Source organism: Gigantopelta aegis, unplaced genomic scaffold (genome assembly GCF_016097555.1).
Source record: "Gigantopelta aegis isolate Gae_Host unplaced genomic scaffold, Gae_host_genome ctg2221_pilon_pilon:::debris, whole genome shotgun sequence".
In the NCBI taxonomy this organism is placed as follows: Eukaryota; Metazoa; Mollusca; class Gastropoda; order Neomphalida; family Peltospiridae; genus Gigantopelta; species Gigantopelta aegis.
The window spans coordinates 1-26,160 of record NW_024532873.1 but is presented as its reverse complement, the minus strand read 5'-3'; the positions used below and the strand labels follow the sequence as shown (position 1 = coordinate 26,160).

Here is a 26,160-nt window from a genome sequence, read left to right as displayed (position 1 = left end):
GACTCATTCCATCGAGTGGTACTAACTAATCACCCACCAGGGACTGAACGCCCGTGGGCACACACGCACGTGCACACAACCCCCGCCCCCCCCCACACACACACACATATTTATACAGCACATTTAATTTATCTCACTTGCGCTCGCTTTTAGGTTTCACCTACATGTAAATATTAAACTGATATGGTATCAGTATGTTGATCTATGGCCCTTTTCATCAGGGAACATTGTTCTCGTACTATGGTATTTACTACAAGTTATTTATTTCTGAGCCGATTGGTTTCTAAATTGCATACAAAAACAGTTGTTTTGTTATTTCCCAAACATGTTTAGTTTATTTTTCTTACTTCAAATCAAACTGAAATTATATACAAAAAAACAAAATTTAATACAAAAAACAATGTTCATGGAGGCTGGGAAGGACTAGGTTGTAACAATATCCGTCAAATACATGTATGTATATATATATATATATACAGTAGAATCTCGTTGGCTCGACCTCGGAAGGGTGGAACACACCGCGACGCTCGAACCAAGAACGAAGTCCCGAGATTTTGGTTCGGTAAACCATTATTCCAACTGCTGATGGATCGAACATGTCCAGGGTCTTCCCTCGAACCAAATTATCGGTCCCGTCAGTGTAATTAGTTATATTTCTCTCGAACCGCTGATGCGTAAGGTATCAAAAAACATGCAGCTGAAAAAATGGTCCACGAGACGAATAATTGCTGCGCATGCGCAGCTGGTTATTACAACCTTCTGACTGATTATGTAGGCGGAACGAACTATAGATGAATCGGGGAATCGTAACAGTAGCCATGCAATCTTTTCTTTACCACACTTGCCGCGTTGTTCGTTAAGAGGCTATGTGCAGTGATCTTTCAAGTACAGCTAGTATTACAGTAACTGTTAGATTAATTAACTTGTATCGTAATGCCAATCAAACAATTAAAACACGCCTGGGCCTCGGCTTAGAGATTAACTTTGAACATATCGCAAGCAGACCGTTTGTAGACTTACGGGCATCGGCACCCTGTTTTAATCGATTGAACTAATGGGTGACTTAATCAACTGTAATCACTTCAGCGCACACAGGGGCCTCAGCTTCACTCAATAATTTCTAATAAATATTTTCACTCAAACATTTTTCTATATAAAACCTTGATGAAGTGTTAAAGTTTGCATTTACCAATCACTCGCATTTTACTTCTCGATGAAGACGGACGTCAGCCCATGCTCTCTCGAGTTGTACCCCTCCCCCCATCAGGCTTATGGAGTGTTACTTGAGTACCGGGTATCGTACACCGGGTCACAGGCTTCCGTGACGTTGGTGTACGGAGACCCACCAACTCAGAAGAAAGGAAGATTCAGGAAGAGGAAGCGCGTGCCAGGGACGACTCGGGGGGGGGGGGGCGCGCGCAAAGCCAGCGGCTCCTTCTTCAATGTAGCCCCCAGCCCAGCCTACGGCCGAACAGAAGAAGAAGGACAAGCTCCGACCGGACACTATACAGCCGACTTTGCCACCACCTTCCGCGGACACAGAAATGTTTCCAGAGGTAGTGATGAGGCCCCCTGATCGCCCTACGTCTTCAACTTCGGAGATAGATCGTGCTGCCAAGGAGGAGCACTGCCGGAGAATGGCCCAGCTTGCCGTTGGAAAGAGGAAGGCGGAGTCTACTGTTTCCATCTGTAGGGATCCGCCTCTACAACCACCGCCGCCCCCCAAAGGGGCAGAGCCTGTGGAAGGCACCAAAGCCTGGACGCTGCACAGCAGTCTAAACAAGTGGTTCGCCAACTGTGTTATCACCAATATCCTTAGACAAGATCAACTTTTCTGCCAGCGAAAGTCTAGAGACTACCGCGACATCACTGACGGCGAGGGACAGTATGAGATTCATCCAGTCAAGCTCAAGGAAGGTGCCAATGCCTTGTGCGTAACCTACCGCCAGGACCAACTTTACAACCAGGCTCTTCTGCTCTCCCAGATGGATAACGTTTCAATCCATCGTATCCTGAAGAAGATCTTAAGAGGGGAGCAGTACCCTAAGGCCGCCAAGATACTAGCGACGCCCGGCTTCTACCAAATGTTACCGAACTTTGACTCAGAGTCTGGCTGTCCTCGCCGTAGACGTCAACCTCCCACCAACCTCCTTTGCCTCCTTGAGTATGGACTTTATTAGACTTTAATTTTTAGGCCGCCATTTCAAAAACTTTGTTTATTTTTTTTGTTAAATAGTCTATAACCTTTTATTTTCGGCAGTCCGTCTAAATTGCTCAAATCTCCTTAAAACCTTTTCGGCCGAACAGTCAAAACTACTATTTGGTTTAACTTTGTAGTCCAGACATGTCTCATATGAAGAAAGATTATGAATTTTGTTATTTATTTATTTTATTTTGCTACTCTTACTTTTAATACATAGCCTGCATCTTTTTCAACTTTCAAACTGATATCACGGAAATATCCGATGTTGACCGAATGCTTAGGTCGAACTACCCGATGGGTCGAACTCTTTCTCGAGCACCGATTCAACTGTATATATATATATATATTAAGAAAGGAATAAAAAAGAGAACATTTAAAAGACGATATCTGCCAGATAGTTTTTTTTAAAAATCATAGTGATGTTTGTATAGTTTGATCTTGAATCATGAATGCGAAACGATAAACGTGAAACAATTAAAAAAATTTTATCACATCAGTGGAAAAAACACCACAAATTGTATATATTTTACATAATGGAATAAATAATATAAAAAAGGAATAAAAGTTATGAATTTTAATTCCCATATATGTATAAAAAGTATGAGTATTCAGTACTGTGTCCTGAAAATTAATAAAAGATGGTACCATTGAAGCGTTTGACAGCCTGAGCTAGCACATGTTTAGATAAAGAGATTAATAATGTCATCGCTGATTGGATGAAATTTGACCTCTAAAATTGTAACTAGCTCTAGAGATAACCAGTACATGTAGCTGTTCTGCTCACTCCCACTTGTTAACAAAAAAGGTGGAAACCTTTTGTTAATTTTAACATCCTTTATAATTATTGGATACCCTACATTGAACAGTCAATAATAAATACATTTATAGATTATTTCATTATATTTTATGCTATTTTAAGCAGTTTGTAAAAACCTATTGCTTCGGACTAGGACACTCGACATGACAGAGCTCCGTACATAGGTGTTGACAGGTGTTGATTGTAACCAGTTGCAAACTCTGCATGGGTCTTTTGTTTTAATTGGAGTGTAATACCTTGATGGCTCTCTCACCAAGAATGGTGTTATTGTTAAAGGAGGGGACAATTAAGGCATTTGGCCTGGTATGCATAGTCAACAATACATAATGCACATTATTGCTTAATATCAACAAGTATAATCAGGGCTCGTGCTGTCAGTAGTCAAATTAGCCAATGGCTAACTTTTACCAAAAATGGCTAATAAAATTTGTAAGTGGCTAAAATTTTGGCTAAGCCATTTTCTATCTTCCGATGTGAATGAACGGTTACATAATCTATCCGACACTTGACATATAATAATAATAATACCAAATATTCAATTAGCATAATAGCGATCTCGCATCCGGCAACGAGAAACTGTGTCATCCAGAATACAACATAATAATGTTTGCTTATTTTAATAATCACGGTTATTAATTTTAATGGTAACATGTATGAAAGCAAAGATCTGTAGCTTGTTATTTTAACTTTGTAAAGTCTTTGAACCAAAGTAATAAAATGGATCGACAATGTGTGACAGTTTCAATACACATGCTAGTTCAGGGCCAAAGACAAGTAGGCTAGGGCCGAGTTCAGCCAGACCGAGGAAAACAAAAATGTCCGCTTCACGTTAAACCCAATGTCCACGTCGGGAACCAATCACATAGTTCGCGAACGTTAGGAAAACGTTCGTTGGCTGCTTTCAGTGTCTTATAGGTCACGCTTAACAATCAGCCGAGACTGTTGCACGTGTCAAGAGACATAGTAGTGGACATTAAACAATACGATTACACGCCAGTAAATCTTGATGTAAATTTGGAGACCCCCCCCCCCCCCCAAATAGTTGCTCACATCAATGAATACTTAATTGCTGTTTCGTTCGTTTATTTCTGTTGTCTTTGTTAATTTCGCACTCATGCATATCGCGACCACGGGAAATGAACACGCAGTATTTATACAAATAGCTGTTAAACGTACACTGAATACAATTAGTTTACAATAATCATGACATTTGTTAGATAAAATATAAAATTTGTAGACTGTGAGGTGACATCTCAAAAGTTAGCTAGATTTTAAAAAGACCGTAAATTTCAATTCATTATCTTTTTAATCAAAACTTTTGATGTAAATGGAATAGTTGTAATAACGTGAAGTCAGCATTCTTAGGCTTAATATTTTACAAACTGAAATCAACAACATATTACGAAATTGTTGGGGTGGGGAATTGATGGGTTACTTTAAAAAAAATTAAAAGCAGTTCAAACCAACATAAAGATTGCTACTTTAAAAAATAATGAGCTCTATTTTTTTTTAAAAGAATACTGGCTCTCAAATTTTTATTAATATCATAGGCCTTAGAATTTGGGGTGGGTGTTTGCAGAGGGCACTGGCTTCCAACTCTGCATATCTCCACCCCCCCCCCCCCCGTGGCTTGTGCCTGTGGTTCCTGATTGGCAGGTATATATTTAGACGGTCCCCAGACACAGTGTCTAGACACATTAAAAAACCATGTCTCTTTTATTAAGATCACCATGTCTCTTTTATTAAGATCACAGGGTACAACTTGAACAATATCATGATTGTATTTTGTCTACTGTCAGTTCCTGAAGTTGAACTATACACATGTATATAATGAATAATGATTTTAAAATGTTAAAATGAACGTACTAATTGCTTGGTCCATCCAGGCCAGTGTCATAACCTACTTGATAAGTCAGTCAGTAGTACAGTATTTTAGCATCCATCATGTGTTCTGGCAACATATGTACATTCACGGGCTGTATCCACATTTATACCAGGAAATTTAAGTAGAAATTATTGTGTTAAATATCTGATATAAGAAATATAATTATATATAATTTTAGTTAATATGACCCGTGTACACAAAATTTAAGTTCCATTCTTATATCATTTACTAATATAAAATGCCCATATACTTGTATCAGGTTTAATAAACTTGGGCCTCAACTGTCAACAGCACTGAAGCAACATGAAAATCTTTGTATGTTTTCAGGGGCAATATTCAGCTATGTGTGTGTGTGTGGACAGTTACTGGGTGTATACAATACTAATAGATGGATTAAAAAAGTAGTAGCATATTGATAGGGCCTGTAACAAATAGCGTTTCCATCACTTCCCTCTTTCATCATCAGTCATTTTATATATAAATTACATGCTTAAATACTACAACAGTTTCATCATAAATGGTGTAATTTTCAAGATAAAACAAAACAATACAAAACAAAGTGGTGAATTCCATTACAGCACCGGTAATTATTACGACCGTACGAAGTCTGATGTGAATACTGTTACTTTTGACCTTTGGGAATATTTAGACTTTTAAAATCGTATTGTAAAACACTACTGATGGTAAAAACATATATAGTTTGTAAAAGAAAACAAAGTGAAAATTTGTCTTACTAACTACTCAAGTCGGATATGATCTTGACAGTCATAATCTCATATCTATCTCCAGGTCATCGCTATCAAATTCAGGCTCGAACTGATACGGCAAGACACCTTTGCTTTCTCCATCACTACTTTCCTTTTTTGAAGTGAAGGATAAATCCAAGAAACTGTCGAAAAAATTAGCATCTTCACTAACATCACTTCATTCCTCCATTTTGTAACAAATCTCGAGTGGTTACAAGTTTGCTGGGAACCACTGGGGTAACCACTTTTGGCGTGTTATAGGCTAAAAATAGCTCTGATGGCATCAGACAAGTGTTTTTTCTTCGAGGCGTTTCAGACTTTTTTTTTTAAATGGGTCTCATTTTTTTAAATTAACTATCGGATATATTAATGTAAACACTATTTCCTTCCATACATACAATAAGAAATTTGTCTTTACATGGGCTGTTTAAGTACTTTTATCAATTATTTCAGGTCAACTATAGACTTAAAAAATGTTTCTTCCTCTTTTACAAGTACAAGAAATTTTCAATTTTTATGTGCAATTTGTAAAACAATTGGTCAGTATATTATAAATACAACTGCAATACTTGGCCCCTACTATCCTTTTCTAGACTTTACTTTGTTTTATATTGATACCCTCTCGAATCCTCCGGAGTCCACACCACTATACCAACCCATGACGACTGGACTATACCCTAGTCTGATACTACGTGTATGAGGGCGACCAACCTAATGAAAATATTTTTCTGGAATTTTCTGATATTTGCATTTTTATGCGCACAAAAAAAGAAATGTTTTATTTAACGACGCACTCAACACATTTTAGTTACGGTTATATGGCATCAGACATATGGTTAAGGACCACACAGATTTTGAGAGGAAACCCGCTGTTGCCACTACATGGGCTACTCTTCCGATTAGCAGCAAGGGATCTTTTATTTGCGCTTCCCACAGGCAGGATAGCACAAACCATGGCCTTTTTTGAACCAGTTATGGATCACTGGTCGGTGCAAGTGGTTTACACCTACCCATTGAGCCTTGTGGAGCACTCACTCACGGTTTGGAGTCAGTATCTGGATTAAAAATCCCATGCCTCAACTGGGATCCGAACCCAGTACCTACCAGCGTGTAGACCGATGGACCTACCACGACGCCACCGAGGCCGGTTAATTATGCGCACACACGCCCTTTTCAAAACAATTTAAAACGCTCGAAAATGTTATTTTCATAAAAGTAATTTTCAACTGCGAAAAATGTCATGTTTGACATATATTTTCAAAATGACAATACAAATGAGTATATTATTATTTATATGTGAATTGGGAATTCCTCATAAAAAGACACACACACACCCCACATACACCAACACACACCAAAAGTCATCAACAAGTTCACAAAAAAATTCTGTATACTGTATTACAATTTAAGACTCCCACCTACAGATTAGCAATAAAGTGACAAACAAACTTGGGAGCTATGTTATTTTTATGTACCGTAGGTACATTGCCACATATGCACTATTTCATCATATGCATGTAGTGGGGTCGAACTGATTTGTGGCAAACTAATTCGGGGACGAAATGTCTGCTACCCATATAATCTGCCGTGCTTTAACATTGTGTCATGGTATCTGTTTGCTGATGAGTGTAAGCTCCACATCTGTTATTGTGTACATGTGTATTTTAAGCATATAGGTCATGTAACTAATGTCCAGTTAGATTTTAGGAGTATGTAGGTTTAAGTAGTATGGTATGGTGCAACCATTTCATTAAGATTCTTTTAACTTAACAACTAAAGGTTGAACAACATATCTTATAATTAACATTCTTTTTAAAACCTTTTTCTAGATTTCCTCCTGTGATGTGCGTGTATGCTGGTCAACCAGCATGACTATCAGTGCATCAGTGTGAGCTCTTTTGGTAGCCATACCAGTGCAATGTTCCAAGCTATCTTTAAAAGACTTCTTGGTGTCTCACATTGACTAATTACAGCTCACCTGGGCTATCTGCATGCTTTCCATTATTGAAAACAGGACAGAATTATTTAGTATAGAAACAAGTTCAGATCAAAGAAATAGTAGAAGTTTAATTTAAAGAGTATTAATTTGTTATAGAAGATAAGATTAAATAATAATCTAAATGCCTAATTACTATTCCTGGTAATGATTAATGAATAATTTAACATATAATATTTAATAATAAATCTGCCTTTTAATTATTATATATTACAGAGTTGACATAATGAATCCAAAATCAAGTTTTCTGCTGTCAAAACTATATATTTTATGAAAAAAGTGAAGTTTCTGTTTTAGTTGTTAGCTTATCTGCAGTTAATAATCAGCTACGTTCAAAATTGTTTAAAATCGAACTACACCAGAACATTGGTTTTGGAACCTTAGTTTAAATGTTTTATTTCTAATGTATAGCCCTCATACAAACCATATACTAAACAATTGATATTATGAATTTATTTTTATGCAGGTTTCCCCAGTTGTTATGAAATATATCAACACAATCCTTGTGTAATTCATATCAGGTTAAGCTACAGGTTAAGTCTAATACTTTATATTTGTAAAACCAAATATACAGAAATTTATACCCTTTCCATAAACTCATTAATGATAAAGCTAAGTAATCTCTTTGTGGTCACACAATAATTATCAACAGATTTAAATAACCCTATTACTATAAATCCCTCGCCTCATTGCATAATCAATGATTATAATTGGTGGTATCAATTAATAATCAATTTTAAGATATACCTTGTATGTTAATTGATGATGATCGTGATGAAAGTATTAGGATAAAGAGGATGATGATTCATAATCATCAGAATGATAATTAATGCTTAATGATGGTTTTCTATGATTTGCAATGTATTTCATTAATATATGCCTGAATGTTTGTTTTACTTCGATAGGGATATATTTGTATTGTTTTTACCATATTGTTAAAGTTTGTGTTTTTAATCCTTGCAGGGTGTGTCTTGTGTCTTATGTTTACATGAATAAAAGATGATGCCCTAAACCGTAGCTGGTGTTGTGAACTTTGTTGAACCTAGCTTGACGCACAAAATACCGACTGCTACATTATTATTTAACTTGAATAAAATAATATCGGTAGGTATATATTAATGTCATGGGTGCATCATATAATTGATTAGTGGTGGCTAAATATTAGTTAGTCAAATGTTGCATGTGAAAGCCAATGGAAAGAAGACAATAATTGTTGGTTCGTGGGTTGTTTTTGTTTTTTTGGTGGGGTTTTTGTATGGTCGTAGCGTCCTTCTGTTGTATATTCATGCTTTCAATCCACAGTGGCAAAATTGCATACATCGCCATAGAACCGATGCCTGCCCCGTAGGAACATAATTCTATGATATTTAAAATATCTTTAAAATTAATGCATAAACTATTATAGCATACAAAATAAAATAAAATTTTTTTCATATATGGCTTCCGTTTACTCGACATTTTCATTGGTCGGCTGTTGACAATAGACACACGCCCGCAGCCTTGGTAATGGCACAAAACTAGACAAAACGGAGCTCAGGTTGAAATGAGTGATAAAGATATTTAATTCTAAGAATGTAGAATGTAATAAGAATTAGTTCCTTAAAAAAACTATTCGAATGAATTTGAAAAAAATTCCGAATATTTAGCATCAATTCTGAATTCCGAGTACGTGATGAAAATTCCGGACAGTTGGTCGGCCTGCTGTATCTTGTTCAGACGGATCCATCTTCTCAAGATCTGTATTTCAGCACAACACTACACCTTCCACATCTAATGACTGTCACTCTAGTGCTTTTCTTGATGGGATACACCTTAATGAGGCCACACACGTGGATATAACTTTTAGACCTTCATTCAAAATGTTATGTCAAAATTACTCTTTTTTTATTCTTCTACATTATTAAATAGTCCGATCCTCTCTTCTATCTCTTATTTATTTTTTGAATGTTCTTCTAAAATGTTCCAAATTATATAAATATTTGGCCAAGCAGTCAATTCCTTTTTATTTTTGGCTTGTTAACTTTTTTTTTAAATTCTGTTAACTTTTTCACTAATTGCTGTTTCCAAAATTCTGCCCATTTCCAACTCTATCCCCCTCCCGCCTTCTGTTCCCGATCCAGTTACTGGCGAAGTCAGAGATTGTTCCCGGGATAGAGTGCTTGAACCTCAACTGGATATATAGGCACTTCAATATGTTAACTTTTGTATTCTATTTTATCGTACATGTACTAGTTGTGTTTCCTCCATCTCCAATGTGGTCATTTTTGGAATAAACCGTTGTAAACATATCACACCACCAAACTAATTAAGTGTATAAAGATGCTTTACTGTTTCTAGGACTTAAACATTTCAAGACTTTTTTGTGCTGACTTGCGTAATCTTTATGTTGGAGTAACCAGAAAAGGATCCAGGATTTTGTAAAGAGGGCACAAAATTAAAAAAAAGGAAGAAGAAGCTATTTGAATTAGTGGAAGGCAAATGAGATGAGCTCTTAAGGTAGTACTCCACCAAATAGCATCTCGGCTGGGTCAAAGTTCGAAGTGACCCGAACTTTTGATTTCGGCATAATTTCTGAAATAAAATACTGATGTTTTTTAGAACTAATGTTCGAAATGTGTTATAAATATGTGTGGTTTCGTACATTGATGTCAAAGTAATATTCTGTGAAAAAAATTGGGAAATATATACATTTTATAATATAATTTAGAGCCGGGACACAAAATGTTACCAATTTTGATATTAACACTGTCACCAATGGGATTTTAATTGGTATAGCCCAACCTTAAAGGGAACATGATCTCTGGGAGGTTCAGGGGTATTTCCCCAGAAATATTTGTAATACATTATTGCTCACAGACACATTTTCAATTTAGTGTTGTTAATTGTAGATATTTTTTTAAAAAGAAAAAATTAATTGAAAAATGGCACTGGAAGCACAAAGTACAGTTAATGTTTTGTACTGTTTACATTTGTACATGATTTTTAAAAAACGAATCCTTTTTTAATTACTTACAATAGCATTATGCATGTATTATTATTGGCGCCTTTGACCTGTTTTTGCTATAGATGGTCATATATTGTTTATTAATAACACACGTTTCTCTCATTCAACTTACTTTTATGGTGCAAAACAGAGTGTCAAAACTTTGTTGTATTTTGTCTGTGACATACATGTACATGCATACACATATAATTCTTTACCAGTCTTGCTTTCTTACCTGGAAAAACAGCATAACCAATCTGTATGTTACGAACACCATTCTCAAAAGATGGGTGAACCAACTGCACAGTGACACGTACACGGCCTTTACCAGTTTTATTATTCATTGTAAGAACAGCAAATGTCTTTCTTTGTGGAGAGGTACACATAGAACCATCGTTGGTAGTAACTGGAATCAGTGTCTAAAACAAAGACAGATTTTTAATACAATTTAAGATCACCCTCATATTAATATCATTATTATATAGTACTTAGTAGTAGAGTGGATGATTTTCCGTTTCAGATTTTGCCACATTCTGTATTATTTTGTTATGTAATGTTTATTTGCTGCTAATAAAGACAAAAACGTGATATAGGTATTGCATGTTATGTATACTATCAGAGTTTACTCTAGGGGCCAGTATTCCCCTGATGGCCAGTGAGGGGAAAACAAATAAACCATCATGATGATTATCTAATGAAAAAACAAAATCAACCATCATTGATCTGTCAAAACAAAAACAAAAGATCTAAAAGTCAATACTTTCAATTTCCTTTCATATGCAACAGTTCACTACTTTTGTTGGTCAATTCACCCCACATTGTTTAGTCAATTCATATCATTACCATTTTAAATATACCAATGTTTTAAGCAATAATGTGCATTAAATAGTGTTGAATATGCACACTAGTCGGGTCTAAAAGCCTTGCCTGATCATTCCTTTAAGGAAATAAGGGACAAAGTCACAAACGTTGTTAAAATAGGCTTGACAGTTCATTCATCATTGTAATATATTATTGTTTATCCCAGATTATGATCTCACCAATGTAAAACCATTTTAATAAGTGGTCATAATAACACAGATTTGTTGGAGTTTGTATATTTTTATCCACAACAATGGGACCATTCTAGATCAATAACGTAACGCCGACTTGACATAATGAATGAATGAATGAATGAATGAATAAATGTTTGTTCAACGACACCCCAGCACAAAAATACATATTGGAATACGTATATGGAAATATTATTAATACATATTCATGTAAAACCACAGTGTAAGGAGCTGTGGGGGAAAAGTATAATATAATACATAAAATCAAGGTAAGTATATTTTAAAACTTTGTATAGAAGTCAAAGTGTTTTAAAAAATACAATTAATTCTGGATGTAATTTAAACAATTCTAAAACATTTCTGTTGCCACCGATTTGACATAATGTCAGAACCATTCGTAACTGGTAGTGGAAGGTCAAAAGACATGTTGCAAAATGTTGCGTAATTGTTGAATAAAAATGCCACATGAATGTCAATGCCCCAACCAACACTATCAATTAAACTAATTGTAGGCCTACCTTTAATGAGTTATTTAACATTTTGACATTTATTGGACATCCGATGTTTACAAGTTTAATGGCCAAAACAAACATGCAGTTTCCGCCCAATTTTTAGGCGACAATCATGGAATTAATTATTTCGTGGCAAAAAATTATATGTATCAACACATATAAATGCTTACTGTATAAAGAAAACCTTCAGACTTAAGTTTCACATATAAACAGACAGTTTGTCCAATAGTAATCCTGCATTAATCCAATTTTCAGTTACAAACAAAATCTCGAAAACTCCCACGGGTCATTGTAAACAAATTTAAAATGTGATTAAAAACTGTTGGCGGAATAGGATTATTTTAGTTTCTTCCACAATAATAATAATAATAATAATAATAAATGAACTAATTAATACATAATGAATTAATAAATAATAAATAAATATTAATAATTAATTAATTTATTAGTAAGGTTAATAATGAATTCATTAATAAAATGAAATAAATAACATAATAACATAATAAATTAATTAATACTTATTTATTAATTAAATAACAAATGCTTATCAGATTTTTCATTTTTAATGTTTCCTTCATACATATACATATATGTATACACACACAGAGAGAGAGAGAGAGAGAGAGGGGGGGGGGGGGGTATGGGATTGGACAGGGTAGCAAGAGATCATGCATTTGCTTCTTTCTTGTTCAATTAATGTGAATTATTCATAACAGCAGTTGTGACCAAGTCCAAGCCCAGTGGTAAAGCGCTCGCTCGATGTGCGGTCTGTCTGTTATTGATCCCTGTCAGTGGGCTCATTGGGCTATTTCTCGTTCCAGCCAGTGCACCACAACTGGCATATCAAAGGCTGTGGAATGTGTTATCCTGTCTGTGGGATGGTGCATATAAAAGATTCCTTGCTGAGTAGCCCAGGAAGTGGCAACAGTGGGTTTCCTCTGATATATCTGTGTGGTCCTTAACCATATGTCTGATGTCATATAACCATAAATAAAATGTGTTGAGTGCGTCATTAAATAAAACATTTCCTTCCTTCTATATCACATATTAATTCCAATAAGTGTTCATATGGTTGCGAGGCAATCCTCAACAACACAGTTACTGTTAAATCGGTTAAGGTTGGGGGTTGTGTGAGTTAATTAAATAATATTTATAATAATAAATAATGATTAAAATCCTTAAAATAACTAATGACCAGTAATGATAACTAAACAAATATAATTAAAACAAAAAAGAAAAGTAAAAACGAAAAATAAATAAATAAATAAAACCGTTAAAATAAGTGACATGCAATGATAATTAAACAAAGAATTATTTTTAAACAAGTAAAAAAAAAAAAGAAACCTTAGAAATAACTATAATGGCCTCTAATAATAATATTTTGTAAAAATACTATTGGAAATAATAATTAAGCAAAAAGTAAATAAATGAAAGCCTCAAAATAAATAATGACCTGTGACTCACAAATATATATATATATTTTTTTTAAACAACTTTTAATGGCATATTATTAATGCACATAATGTAACCCACACAATACACACAAAAATAAATAACAAAATAAATAATCAATTCTATTCTTATATTTCTTTTTATTGGCTGTACGTTAAATGCTTGATATGAATAATTATCATTCCGCCAAATTTTCATTCTGCATGTTCAATGTGCCAGGATAAAAATAGCTTTCAAATTGTGGAAATGTGTCATCTTCAAACATCTAATCATGGAAAGGTTACCAAAGGTATTGTAACTAATATTTTAGTCTAAAATTTATTAAAATATGTTGTTGTACGTGTCGAGGCTCTAAAATAAATCACATATGCCTGATTTTATTAAATCGTGATTGCAAATGGAAAATTCGATCCAATGCATAAACGTTACGGCACAGCAATAAACATCACAATAATAAATGAACTAGGAAGAGTTAGCATTGTGATAATGATTACCATGTCTGTAATAATTAAAGGGGAAGAAAATATAATGAAAAAGAAAAGCACAAGTCTATTTGTTGACAAGTATTATTGAAATCAATACAATGTACAACTGAACAAAAGATGACTTCAGCTTTTACACGAGGCCGATGATTTTCTACTTGATATTTAGGGTCAAACTAAGAGGTCCGCGCTTATACAAGGAGTCAGCTAATACACGGCAAAAGATAGGTCACTGGGCTATTTACTATCAGACCTGTCAACCTTTAGTCAACAGAAAGCAGGAGATGTGTGTTGAAAAAGCAGGAGATTTTGTCAAAAAGCAGATTTTGTTAATTCACACAATTTAACCCAAAATCGCAAGATTAAAAAAAAACATTATTACAATAAGTTATATGAATACTTTATAATGTCATATATACTTCTTAACCTTAGATCTTGGCATTAAAAAAAAAAAAAAAGATACATATTTTAAAAAATATATATATTTTATCCAAAAATGTTAAGAACATGAACAAGAAATAAAAAAATTTATTAGTACATTTACGGTATTACACTTACAGCCTTACTGGTTGCGTTACATTATCATTTGTGGTTAGTGTACCTAAGTACATGATGCAATATAATGATGCAATAAACATTGTATTTTCATTAATCATAAGTAAAACCTCATTACGGACATCGTGTGAAATATACCGGAATTATACCCATTTCCGTGAGTAACTTTATGTCAATGTCAAACACAACATTTTTTAATTGTACAAAAATAATTTCTTGAAGTGTACCCTTATAACCAACATTTTACTGCACAAACATACAAAATTAACTGACACAAGTATGTTTATACAGCTAATTGGTCTTTTCGTTGTCTTGCTGTGACATGTGATTTTAACATGCATCGTGTGTATCGCTGTCAACTCGGAGTCTGGCAGTTCAGATTCGTCATAGTTGCATTATGTAATCCAGTGGGAAGACATTTTACAATTCAGAGGTGTTATTAGAACTAAATTGGATAGTTTTTTTTTTTTTTATATGGCAACACTGAATGTCAATACACAGCCTGTTGAATTAGCGGCAACACGCTTCGTAGCCATTACGATGACAACAAACATAATAACACGTCATTTTATAAACTCCATGTGCTTTTTTAACAATATAAATAGGCTATCCCACAATTCTCACTTCGGCAAAGGTTAAACAGTCGGGACAATTCGGCCTGTTACATTCTCAGAAACCGAAAGTAGTCGACATTTTCCGAATGAGAAAAAAAGGCAGAGTTACTTCCCTTCTGTTATTTTGACAAAAGAGGATCGATTTGTTTTTATGCTTACAAAAATGTCATTTAACAGGAGAAACTGTCTCCCGCACAGGCGAAAGGAGATTTGATCAAATACCGGGAGATTCCCGCGGAATCCGGTAGGGTTGACAGAGCTGTTTACTATTGTTTTAACATTATGTAATGCAAAATGCAATAGGACTAACCATCAACAATAAAATATATTTAATTCTACAAATAGACAAGAAAGCATCTTATAAAACACATGTATGTTAGGTGCGAAACCAAGGGGAGGATGTTGGAGGTGTTCACACCTACCCATCCACCCCCGATGTTTAGCACATGAATACAATGCATTTATTTGAATTTAGTATAGGGACATCGAATATCTTGCTTATAGCTTGATATTTTTGTAGAAGATTGTTAGTATACCTTTGAATACTGTAGGTGCTCTTTTTAAATGTTGCACCCCTCCCCAGAAACATAATTTATCCATCCCTGTATGTAATCGTGCATTTTTTTCATTTGGGCCAGTATTATAATACTCAGATAGTAACCCATTACACTCACCATTATGATTCATGTCTACGATCCGTTGACAGTGTCAATGTCTCCAGTTAGCAGGTTTAGGATAAAGTCACTTTTCACACCCTTGTTTTTACTTCATACACAATAAATAATTATTCAGGCCCGTAGCCAGCCATGTTTGCTGGGGGTGCGTTGAGATATTGGGTGGAATTAAATTTATATTTATATTTATTTTTTGATAAGACTTCAAGAGCAGTAGCAAACTTTAACAACATTAAATGTGTGACTATTGGCCAGGTACGACTGTGCAGTATCGCACTCATAACATAGAGCGGTCGTACTCCAATATAACCATCACTCAAAATATGGATATGATCATTGACATATTTGGCAGAAGCAAGGGGTGAGACGCATATTTTTTTCTAAGACCAGCATATAAGTGAACAGAACTACATGTAGTTATACTGTGAAACAATACATTTCTATTTTGTACTTTAATACTCGTTAATTGTAATCCATGTAAAATGTGTAGTGGTTCGTTGGCAACCCTGTATAGCTGTTTGGTTATGCTTAATGCAAATGTGAATAAACGTTATCGAGATTCTGGCATTTTTTTAAAACCTCTAAATTTGGGCAAAACTCACCACCCCCTCCCCCAGATAAATTGGAGCCTGTACGCCTGTGAGGGGCTGTATGATGAGTATAATGTTATCATTAACAGAGAAGGATTCATAGTTTGTGAAAACAGGAATCTAGAAAAATAACAATTGATAGACTGGTTCTCAATTGAATATACCGATAACGACGCCTTGTAATGGACCATTTTAGGCCAAAACATATTTACAGAAATTTTCGAATGCTGAAATTAATATTTGAGCAATCTAGAGAAACGACCAAATAATATCAGTGTGGGCTTCCAATAATGGTTTCGAATAAACTAGCAATTAATACAGCCATCTGTCAGGGTAAACGTTAAAATACTTATAACAGGAAATATAAAGCATTATACAATTTTGGGTGGAACTCAAATTCTCGCTGGGGGGGGGGGGGGGGGGTGCTTTCGCACTCGTCACACACACTCTGGCTACGGGCCTGTTATTATTATGTATATCATTACTGTAATCTCATTTCAAATCAATATTTTGTAAATACATGTAGTACATTGTATGTTTTGTTTGTTTTTTAATTATAAGATTTTCTTCTTACACAATCAGGTGCATTTGTAATTTTAATTTTTTTAAATTTGAATAGCAATATACTATTGGAATTCTCCCGGCATTTTGAAGATGGAAACGTCATGCACCCAGTTTACTGTTATAAGGAGATGCAAAATGATGTCATTGTATATAATACTGACATCATTCAAATTCAACAATATTGTCCCATATATGCATGGCAGTTGTGCACATAAACAACACCCAAATAATCCTTTAAATTATACCTAAACTCATCATAAAATTAATATATACAGATATATAATGCACTGCAGATACCACTAATGTTCACAAAATTTACACATAGTGAACATGCATGATGCATGGTGCGCATTCATGAACATGTCACAATATTAACCTGTTTCCTGCCGTTGACATGTATACACGTCAAGCTTCATCACAATGAAGTCACTTAGCATTGTTTTGATTTAAAAATCGTTTTCTAAAATAACTTTTGACATTTTTGCCAAAAACAAAGCAAGAAAATGTCAATGAATAGTCTTAGAATGACATATCCAAATATTTGCTAAATTGTTGTTGTATATCTTATGGTTTTTGTTGAAATAGAAATGGCGCGTGCTATTGTTTGTTATTGTTTGTTTTTGGTAGCGGTTTCTTTTATCTACAAATTTGTCACAATATACTATTATATATGAACTACATTATGACAGTTGCATTAAAATAGAATAAGTATCACTGTTCATGTCTAAAAAAGGTACAAACACAATCAAATAGTTGTAATCAGACAACATAAACAGTCATCGAAAAGCGCCATTTCCCTGTTTCTATTTATAAACAACAGGTCATGTGACAGCACATTTCCCGCCATACAATTTGACAGCTGTCGTACACATTGTTTGCATGTGCTGCTGTTTTCATTAATAATTACAACGTGATTACTTATACTACAGTAGACGATATTCTAACTAGCTGTGTTTGCTTCAACAGTTACATTGACTATGTGATCGAATACGTACATGTGCTCTGTATTCGTCGTTGTTTTTCCCTTTTTCCTTTTCAACATTACATATTACATTCACACTGGTATTAATCAGTACTGAGTGAATATATATTATATTAATAATTATTATTATTTGTCTCCTGTTTTTTAATGAATTATGAACGATGGGTTACAAATATCTGCTGAACTAGTCTGATGAATACCATGACCTATATTATTTTCAATAGCCAATCACAGCACATTTTCGTTGCATGTCACACATAATTATGTGGCGGCACCAGGTTTTTTTTATATTATTGAAATACACTAAAGCATGTACCAGTCGCGGATCCAAGGATTCTGCATAGCTTTTATGAATACGTTAAATAAGCAGTGAATGTCTTGTGAAAAAAAATTGTATAGTGGATGACCATTTACAAAAAAACAAACAACCCAGGTGTTTGTGCTGGGATTTTAGGTAGGGGTGTCTGGAGAACGACGTTTATAGGGGATTTCAGTCATGCTCCGCCAGCCAGGGACCAGGAGGTGGGACAGTCAACCCATTCCCTGCACACATCTACAAATGTTATAAAGATAAAATAATCATCATGAGGTAAACCGCAGTTGTGTTGGATATATTGTATAAAGTGGCAATATCGGCAATCGGCTCGGCGGTTTCATCGGTGTTGGCGGGGAAAAAATGTTTCCAAAAATTCGCCTATCGGCGGATCGGCAATATTGTAAAAAAATTATTTTAACAAGAATTACGTTCGCACTTCATCCAACGTGTAGAACTGTTCATTAGGATTATATTGACCATGTTTACATGCACATTGTTATTAACAGCTTCAAGTCATAAAAGTGAAACACCAATTTTTTTAAATAAATAAATTGTGAAACTGACTCACGTGCAACTTGTGTCAGCTGTGGAAGAATTGATTATATATGATGGGAATCAGTTTGATCAGTTTGACTTTTCGATGTGCCGCAGATTAAAAAAAAAAAAAAAATGGGGAGGGGATTGGGTGGTTTGAGGGATGGATGTTTAAAACCAAATTGGCTATCAGACTATTTTGTTCCACACCAGTAACAACTTGCTGCGATTCTGCAAATTCGCACCGATCACTTTGCTGCGAATCTGTGACCTCTTTATCTGTCAGTTGTTGTCAACTGCCGATATGTTATAAATTTAATTTAAAAAAACCAAAATGAAAAAACACAAAAAAACAAGAAAACCCCCACCTTTTATGCTGCAGCGTTGACATATTTTTTAAAAGCAGAATTATTAAATTATTATCCTAAAACTTATGATATTGATATATTCCGATTGGCATCTTAAATCATTCACTCTATACTGACTATAATAAATTTAAAACCAAACACATGATGTAATTTAACTGACCTATTATACAACCCTTGAAGATAGCTGAAAAAGGAAAACTATTAGTAGTAATAAAGGAAAAGGAGCATCACAGCATGTGTTGGGGGGGGGGGGGGGCGTTTGTCACAAGCGGCTAACAAAAACTTCATTTTATTTGTATTATTATTACATGTATTATTATTTAGGGTGTTTTTTAAAATTCGTTTCTTTTTTTCTTTTTCTGTTTTTGCCAATGCAGGTGCGTATGAAATAATGTTAGCAAGGGGGTGTCTAGACTGGCGAGCTACGTTTATGGAGGGGGGGGGGGGTTACAAAACAATGTACACAGGCGCATCTGCAGAAAATTGAGTACGGGTGTCTAGACTGGTGAAAGATGTCTTTAGCGAATGTCGGGTCATGCTTCGCAAAAAAAAGATTTTTAAAAAGAAAATTCAAGAAGGGGGAGGAGGGTAGACCCTGAAGCACACCCCTGTGCCTTCAATATCATTATGTTTGCGGCTGAATTTACCAATGGCCCAAACGATCGCGGGTCTGCAAGCTGCTTTGCTAATAGATGTCCAAAAGGAACTTGGGTACAGGTTTTATTTGAGGCTGTTTTTATTGTGGATATATTCCCTCTAGCCCCCATTTACATTTTCTTCACTATCTGTACCAATATCATTATTCATGTATGTTTACTGCCGATTTGACAAATGATCGTTAGTCATTTTGTCTGCGAACTGCTTTGTTAATATAAAAATGCGTTGGGAGTGATTTTCGATAGGAACTTTGGTACGCAGACACGTGGTAACAATATCTGGGTGTGGGGGTTTGGAGCACAATCTGTAATGGAGGGGGCTCAGTCTCTAGTGGGGGAAGGGACACAAGGCAATTTTAAAAAAATCTTTATTTATATATAGGACAAAAAAAATTAAACAAAAAAACAAAAACAAAAACCCCGTACATATTCGTCCACAAGTGGGAGGGGTGTGTGCTACACGTGCCTGGAAGAGGTTTTATATGGGGATGTTGTTGCTGCAAATATGTTATATCTAACCCCATTTACCTTTTCACTAGCTGTACCAATATCATTCTGTTTCTGTTTACCATCGATTTGACCAACGATCACAACGATCGCCGGTTGTTTGTGTGCTGATTTGTCAATATGAGAGTTGGTGTGATTTCCAAAAGGAACTTCGGTAGAGGTTGTATCTGGGGCTGTTGTTGTTGTTGTTGTTGCAAGAATATTCTCTCTAGCCACCATTTACCCTTTCTGCTCTAGCTGTACCAATATCATGTTTACCGCCGAGTTGTCCAACGATCCGAACTATCGTTTCGTCTGCGAGCTGTTTTATTTAATTAATGTGAGTTAGCGTCATTTCCTAAAGGATCTTGGATACAGGTTTTATCTGGTGCTGTTGTTATGGGCCCGGTATATCATCTCTAACCCCCAATTACATTTTCTCTACTAGCTGTATCAATAACATTGTATACTTGTTTACCGCCGATCTTTGTGTGCTGCTTTGTTAATACATGAGCTGGCGTAATTTCAAAAAGGAACTTGGGTACAGGTTTTATCTGGGGCTGTTGTTGTTACTGGTGTATTCTCTCTATCAGTTTTGACTTTGATTAGTATTTACAATATTGTGACGATTTTTAAAAAAAACCCCAAAAAAACAAATTTTTATTCAAATTTTGTCTTGCAGCTGTTCCTTTTTAAGCACATAAAATTCAGTGCAGCGGGAATGGAGAAACAACAGCAGTCTGAAGATTGGATTCATCCACGCTATATTTATTGTTTTATATTTTCACTTTCTGGACCCCCCCCCAGGTGTTTAACCTTCTGACTACTGCAGGCGAGATATCTCGCCCGACGTCACGTCAGTCGATATACTGTACACTGTATACAGTGCATTCCCCAATTCATATTTCCCGCCGTTTTGCACACGACACTCACCGGAAATGGAAATATAATTAAAGAAAAAAGATTTTTTTTCAAAATGGTGGTTTTTGTTTTGATTTTTTCAATTGAAAATACCTTGAAATTTTGAGTTCAAAAAGTGGTTTTCGGAAAGTATTTTCGCTTGACAACAATGGCGGCATGTCGCGGTAATTTTCAGGGATCGATAGCTGATTGTAACAGCTAATTTGATAAATAAATTTGATCGTTTTAACCAACAACGAAAATTACCAAATATTGCAATATGAATCGTAGTTCGGGTTTTAAAAAAAATTCTGGTCAGAAAACCACTGTTATCGGGAATAATGGACATAAATACTGGACAGCTGGCCACAAATGCCCGTAAATAAACACAACTTTTTCGATTTTTTGCCTAATTTTAATCACCATTAGCCGATCTAAAATAATAAAAATTACAAAAAAAGAAACGAAAATAATACTTACCGATTCATATATGAACTTTATTTCATGTATTTATGAAACATTTAAGTGAATATATGTGAGTAAAAATTATAAACTTGTACCCACTCAACGTGGTTTTTGTTAAAAATTAATCCAGTAGTCTAAAGGTTAATACAGTAAGTTCAAAAATAAAATAATAAGGCAGATGAAATAAGTCCTTTATAACTTAGTGTCTAGTATATTTTTTGTATTTCAGTTTGTAAAATAAAATATAATTATCAAAAGATATATTAGGTAACATGTAATTTAACCCTCAACCCTGCCTAAAACGACACGTTTTAAACAATTATGCTCCCCACAACCTAACTACAATCCGAAGTATGCAAAACATTTCTCTTTTACGGTCTTGTTTCGCCTGCTTTACAGCAAAGCATCAGAGGTCTCGAATACACAGACTCCAGACGTCTCGAATACACAGACTCCAGACGTCTCGAATACACAGACTCTCAAAGGAAGCAAATCACCACACCGTACATGAGTGTTAATTCCCCCTTTTCCACGTATTATATGGGATGGCCGGTAATTGTAAAAAAAGGGGGGGGGGGGGGGGGGGGAGATAGGTGTCATTGGGCCAGCGATGGGGCACAGCTAGGACAGTTGGTTCTATCACAAAGAAAATACTAGTATATCAGGCCCGTACGCGGACTTTTTAACGGGGGTGGGAGTTGGAGGTGCAAATTCCTCGTGCTGGGACAGACAATGGGTAAGACTCGATAAGAATAATGTTACCTAAATTTGATAGAAAACAAAACCTGTGGATCTTTGGTAAAAAAAAAAAATATATATATTTTTTTTTTTAAATCGACACCACATGCGCACGGTATCAACCGAAGGTAAATATATACCTGGAAGATGACGCTATGGTACTACATATAGCAACTGAAATTTTAGATGAATACTCTGCTTTTATAAAGTATAGGCACAGATTTAGATTGCCCCTATCCCCTTAACATAAAAAAAAAAACCTACTTATATCCGCACCTGGATGTTATTTATTATTGCGATCTATCAGCAGTGATATGACAGTAAATTGTCCTATCTTCCTAGAAAAAATCAATCAATCAATCAATAAATTAAAAAATAAATGAGATGACGAAGATTGGTTTCATCCACACTTAATTTACTTTGTTTTTAATTTATGATATTTGGACTGTCTTTGAATTTCTTTCTCTTTTTCAGGTATTTAATACAATAAGTTCAAAGCCAAATAATAAGACGACAAAGAAGAAAGACCGTTATAGTAGTGTCTGATATATTTTATGTAATTGTAGAACAAAATAAAATTATCAAGATATGTTAACCAAAAACGCATTTAATGGTTAAATAATTTAACCCCACCCCAATAATGAATAATGAAATTAAATATCCCAGAATGCACCCACAGACATCTTGAATTAACAAAAAAAAAAGAGAGAAGAAAGTCTAGACATCATTTATGTGGCATGTAATCGGAGGGGACTTTTGTTTTTACCAAAGTTACAGGCTCTATTCCTACCCTCACCCGGAAAAAAAAAGACTCCACCCAATAATTATTTACCGTTATGCTACCCAGAACTGATACTGCCCCCCTCCCCCTTATATATATATATATATATATATATATATCTGTGTGTGTGTGTGTGCCCCCCGCCCTTTTGGCTACACAGTGATTAATTTTTGAACTGGCCCGATTTGCATGCTTGGCAACGATCGATTCAACCGATTGTCACATACAATGAAGGTGGCATGCTGCAACAGTGTGACGTCATCTGATCTCTCTCTCTCTCTCAAAAAAACACACACACACACACACACACGATTAGACCATACTGCTCGGGGAGATCAAACATCAAATAAACGGAGCCCATGATTTTGTTTATTCAAATTATTGTATTGACTTTTTAAAATCACCTCTAAAAATGTAGTTAGTATTATTTAGCACAATTAATTTATTAATTTATATCCAAAAGATAATAATTATTGCGAAGACTAATCGTCGAACAGCGCACTGGCTAGTACTTAAGCCATTATGGTGACCCAGACAATGTTAGAACTGTCCCTGATACAAGGCGCATGACCTGCTTGAGAAATAGACATTGTTTTAGTTTTGACTTGGGCTTGTAGGTCAAAGAAAAAGCCGACATGAAATTGAGAACGTTTTATCATCTAAGCCAAATCGCAGTTATTTTCGTGTGTTACTACATAATATTTGTAAAGTTTATTTTATTTAACGACGCCACTAGAGCACATTGATTTTTTATCTTATCATCGGCTATTGGACGTCAAACATATGGTCATTCTGACACTTTTTTTTTTTTAAAGGAAACCCGCTGGCGCTTCCCACAGACAGGATAGCACAAACGATGGCCTTTGTTGAACCAGTTAGGGATCATGCACTGGTCGGTGCAAGTGGTTTACACCTACCCATTGAGCCTTGCGGAGCACTCACTCAGGGTTTGGAGTCTGTATCTGGATTAAAAATCCCATGCCTCGACTGGGATCCGAACCCAGTACTACCAGCCTGTAGACCGATGGCCTAACCACGACGCCACCAAAGCCGGTACATAATATTTGTTTATATTACTCGTTTTTACTGTGGTGTTCTTTAAAAATTTACCATTTATGAACATTTATCTGTACTTTAATATTGTTAGAAGTTAAAGTGCATTGTTTAATGACACCACTAGAATACATTGATCATAGGCTATTGGATGTCAAACACCACGTTGTCATCAGAGGAAACCCCGCTACTTTTTTTTCCAATGTAGCAAGGGATCTTTTTTATGCTCTTTCCCACAGACAGGAAAATACATATGACAGCCTTTGACCAGATGTGGTGCACTAGTTGGAACGAGAGAAAAAAATCCAATCAGGTGAATGGATACACCGAGGTGGTTCGATCTTGTGACCCAAGCACCGCAAGTGAGCACTCAACCAATTCCTCAAGATATTGAGTTGAAATATTGTGTACATTTTTATTGTTTTATTATTTGACCGGAAATAAGCCCATGTCTTTGAATAAGCCCCCCTCCGTTTTGATAGCATTTAAGAAATTAGGCCCTCATTAGTAAATAAGCCCACCCCCAACTTCGTCACCTTATAAATAACATGAAATTGCAAGTTTGCTCAAAGTTCATTTAAAAGGTCATACCTCCTGCAGATAATTAAACACAAATGTCACACAATATTTTACCACCAGTGAGATTTAGCAGTCTAACAATAACAGTGTGTAACATTGTTTTCAATTTCATGCCTGCAGTATTTCTCTTTATTACCCTCCTGGTGAAGATATAGCGGTGTCGTACAAATTTCATACGCACCACCAGGTGCGTATTACAAACTGTATTTTGATTTGTCAACAGGGAACAGAGTCAATTTCAATTGGTTGGACAGCGACCTTATTAGCATAACGGGCCTATTTTTTTCATTTATAATTAATGTCAAGGTCCGTAACATCCACAACTTTTACTACAAATGTCATTCATTAAAAGTTGATGTAAACTGGACCGCTCGAGAAATATTTTTAAATAAAAAATAAAAATAAAAGAATGAACTAGAACAATAATTAACATATTCATTTTATGTTATTATGTGGATTTTTTGGTCTACAAATTATTATTGTCATTTTGTGATTTGTGAATTCATCATTATTAAGATCGAGGACCGCACTTTTTGGGACCCTTGTTTTTTGCTTCGTACACAATAACTGAAAAACATTCATCCAACGTTAAATTTTATCATATGATATATTTGACAAAAGGTAGTGTTTTATAACACTTTTTTAAAACTTAAACTTAATATTTTTAAAATGTAGAATTAAATGAAAAACAAGTACAATAAAAACACACTACCGGACCGTGGAAAACCCGCGTATGAAATAACAAATATTGCTTGGTTGTACGAAATTGAACAGGGGTCAAGGTTTAGTAAGGACACGCAACATTTTTTAATACCAATATTCCAAATGTGGCGATGCCATTGTATACTAATATAGCTAATGTTGAATTTGAATGACGTCCATAATTCCAATGTACGTCACTTTGCACTTCCTTACAATACCACTAGACTGGGTATCATGACATTTCTGTTTTAAGAATGCTGGAAAAAAAACCAATGGAAAATTCCTATTGATTTTTTTTTTTTTTTGGAACATTTACTGTAACACCTGGAGATTGTGTTTTGAAAGAAAAATTCTGTGATTGGAAAAATTGTGTACCTTGTTACGAAATATTTCAGTGAAATTACGGTAAGTTGCTAATTTATTGGTACAAGAAACCAAACAAGGGCCGAAAAGTCTGTCGCGACCTTAAAGTTTA

At 35.1% G+C, this 26,160-nt stretch overlaps 1 protein-coding gene across 1 annotated transcript in view; it reads right to left on the bottom strand.

Moving 5' to 3' along the window:
- The window catches only part of LOC121391363 (B-cell receptor CD22-like), a gene marked incomplete at both ends in the record, with an annotated part of 172,186 nt that extends 161,137 nt beyond the window's left edge, over nt 1-11,049 (bottom strand). The window contains one exon of the mRNA XM_041523022.1: nt 10,866-11,049. Within this exon, the coding sequence (XP_041378956.1) occupies nt 10,866-11,049 (184 nt within the window). The remainder of the gene's footprint in view (nt 1-10,865) is intronic.
- Between the last annotated feature and the right edge of the window lie 15,111 nt (nt 11,050-26,160).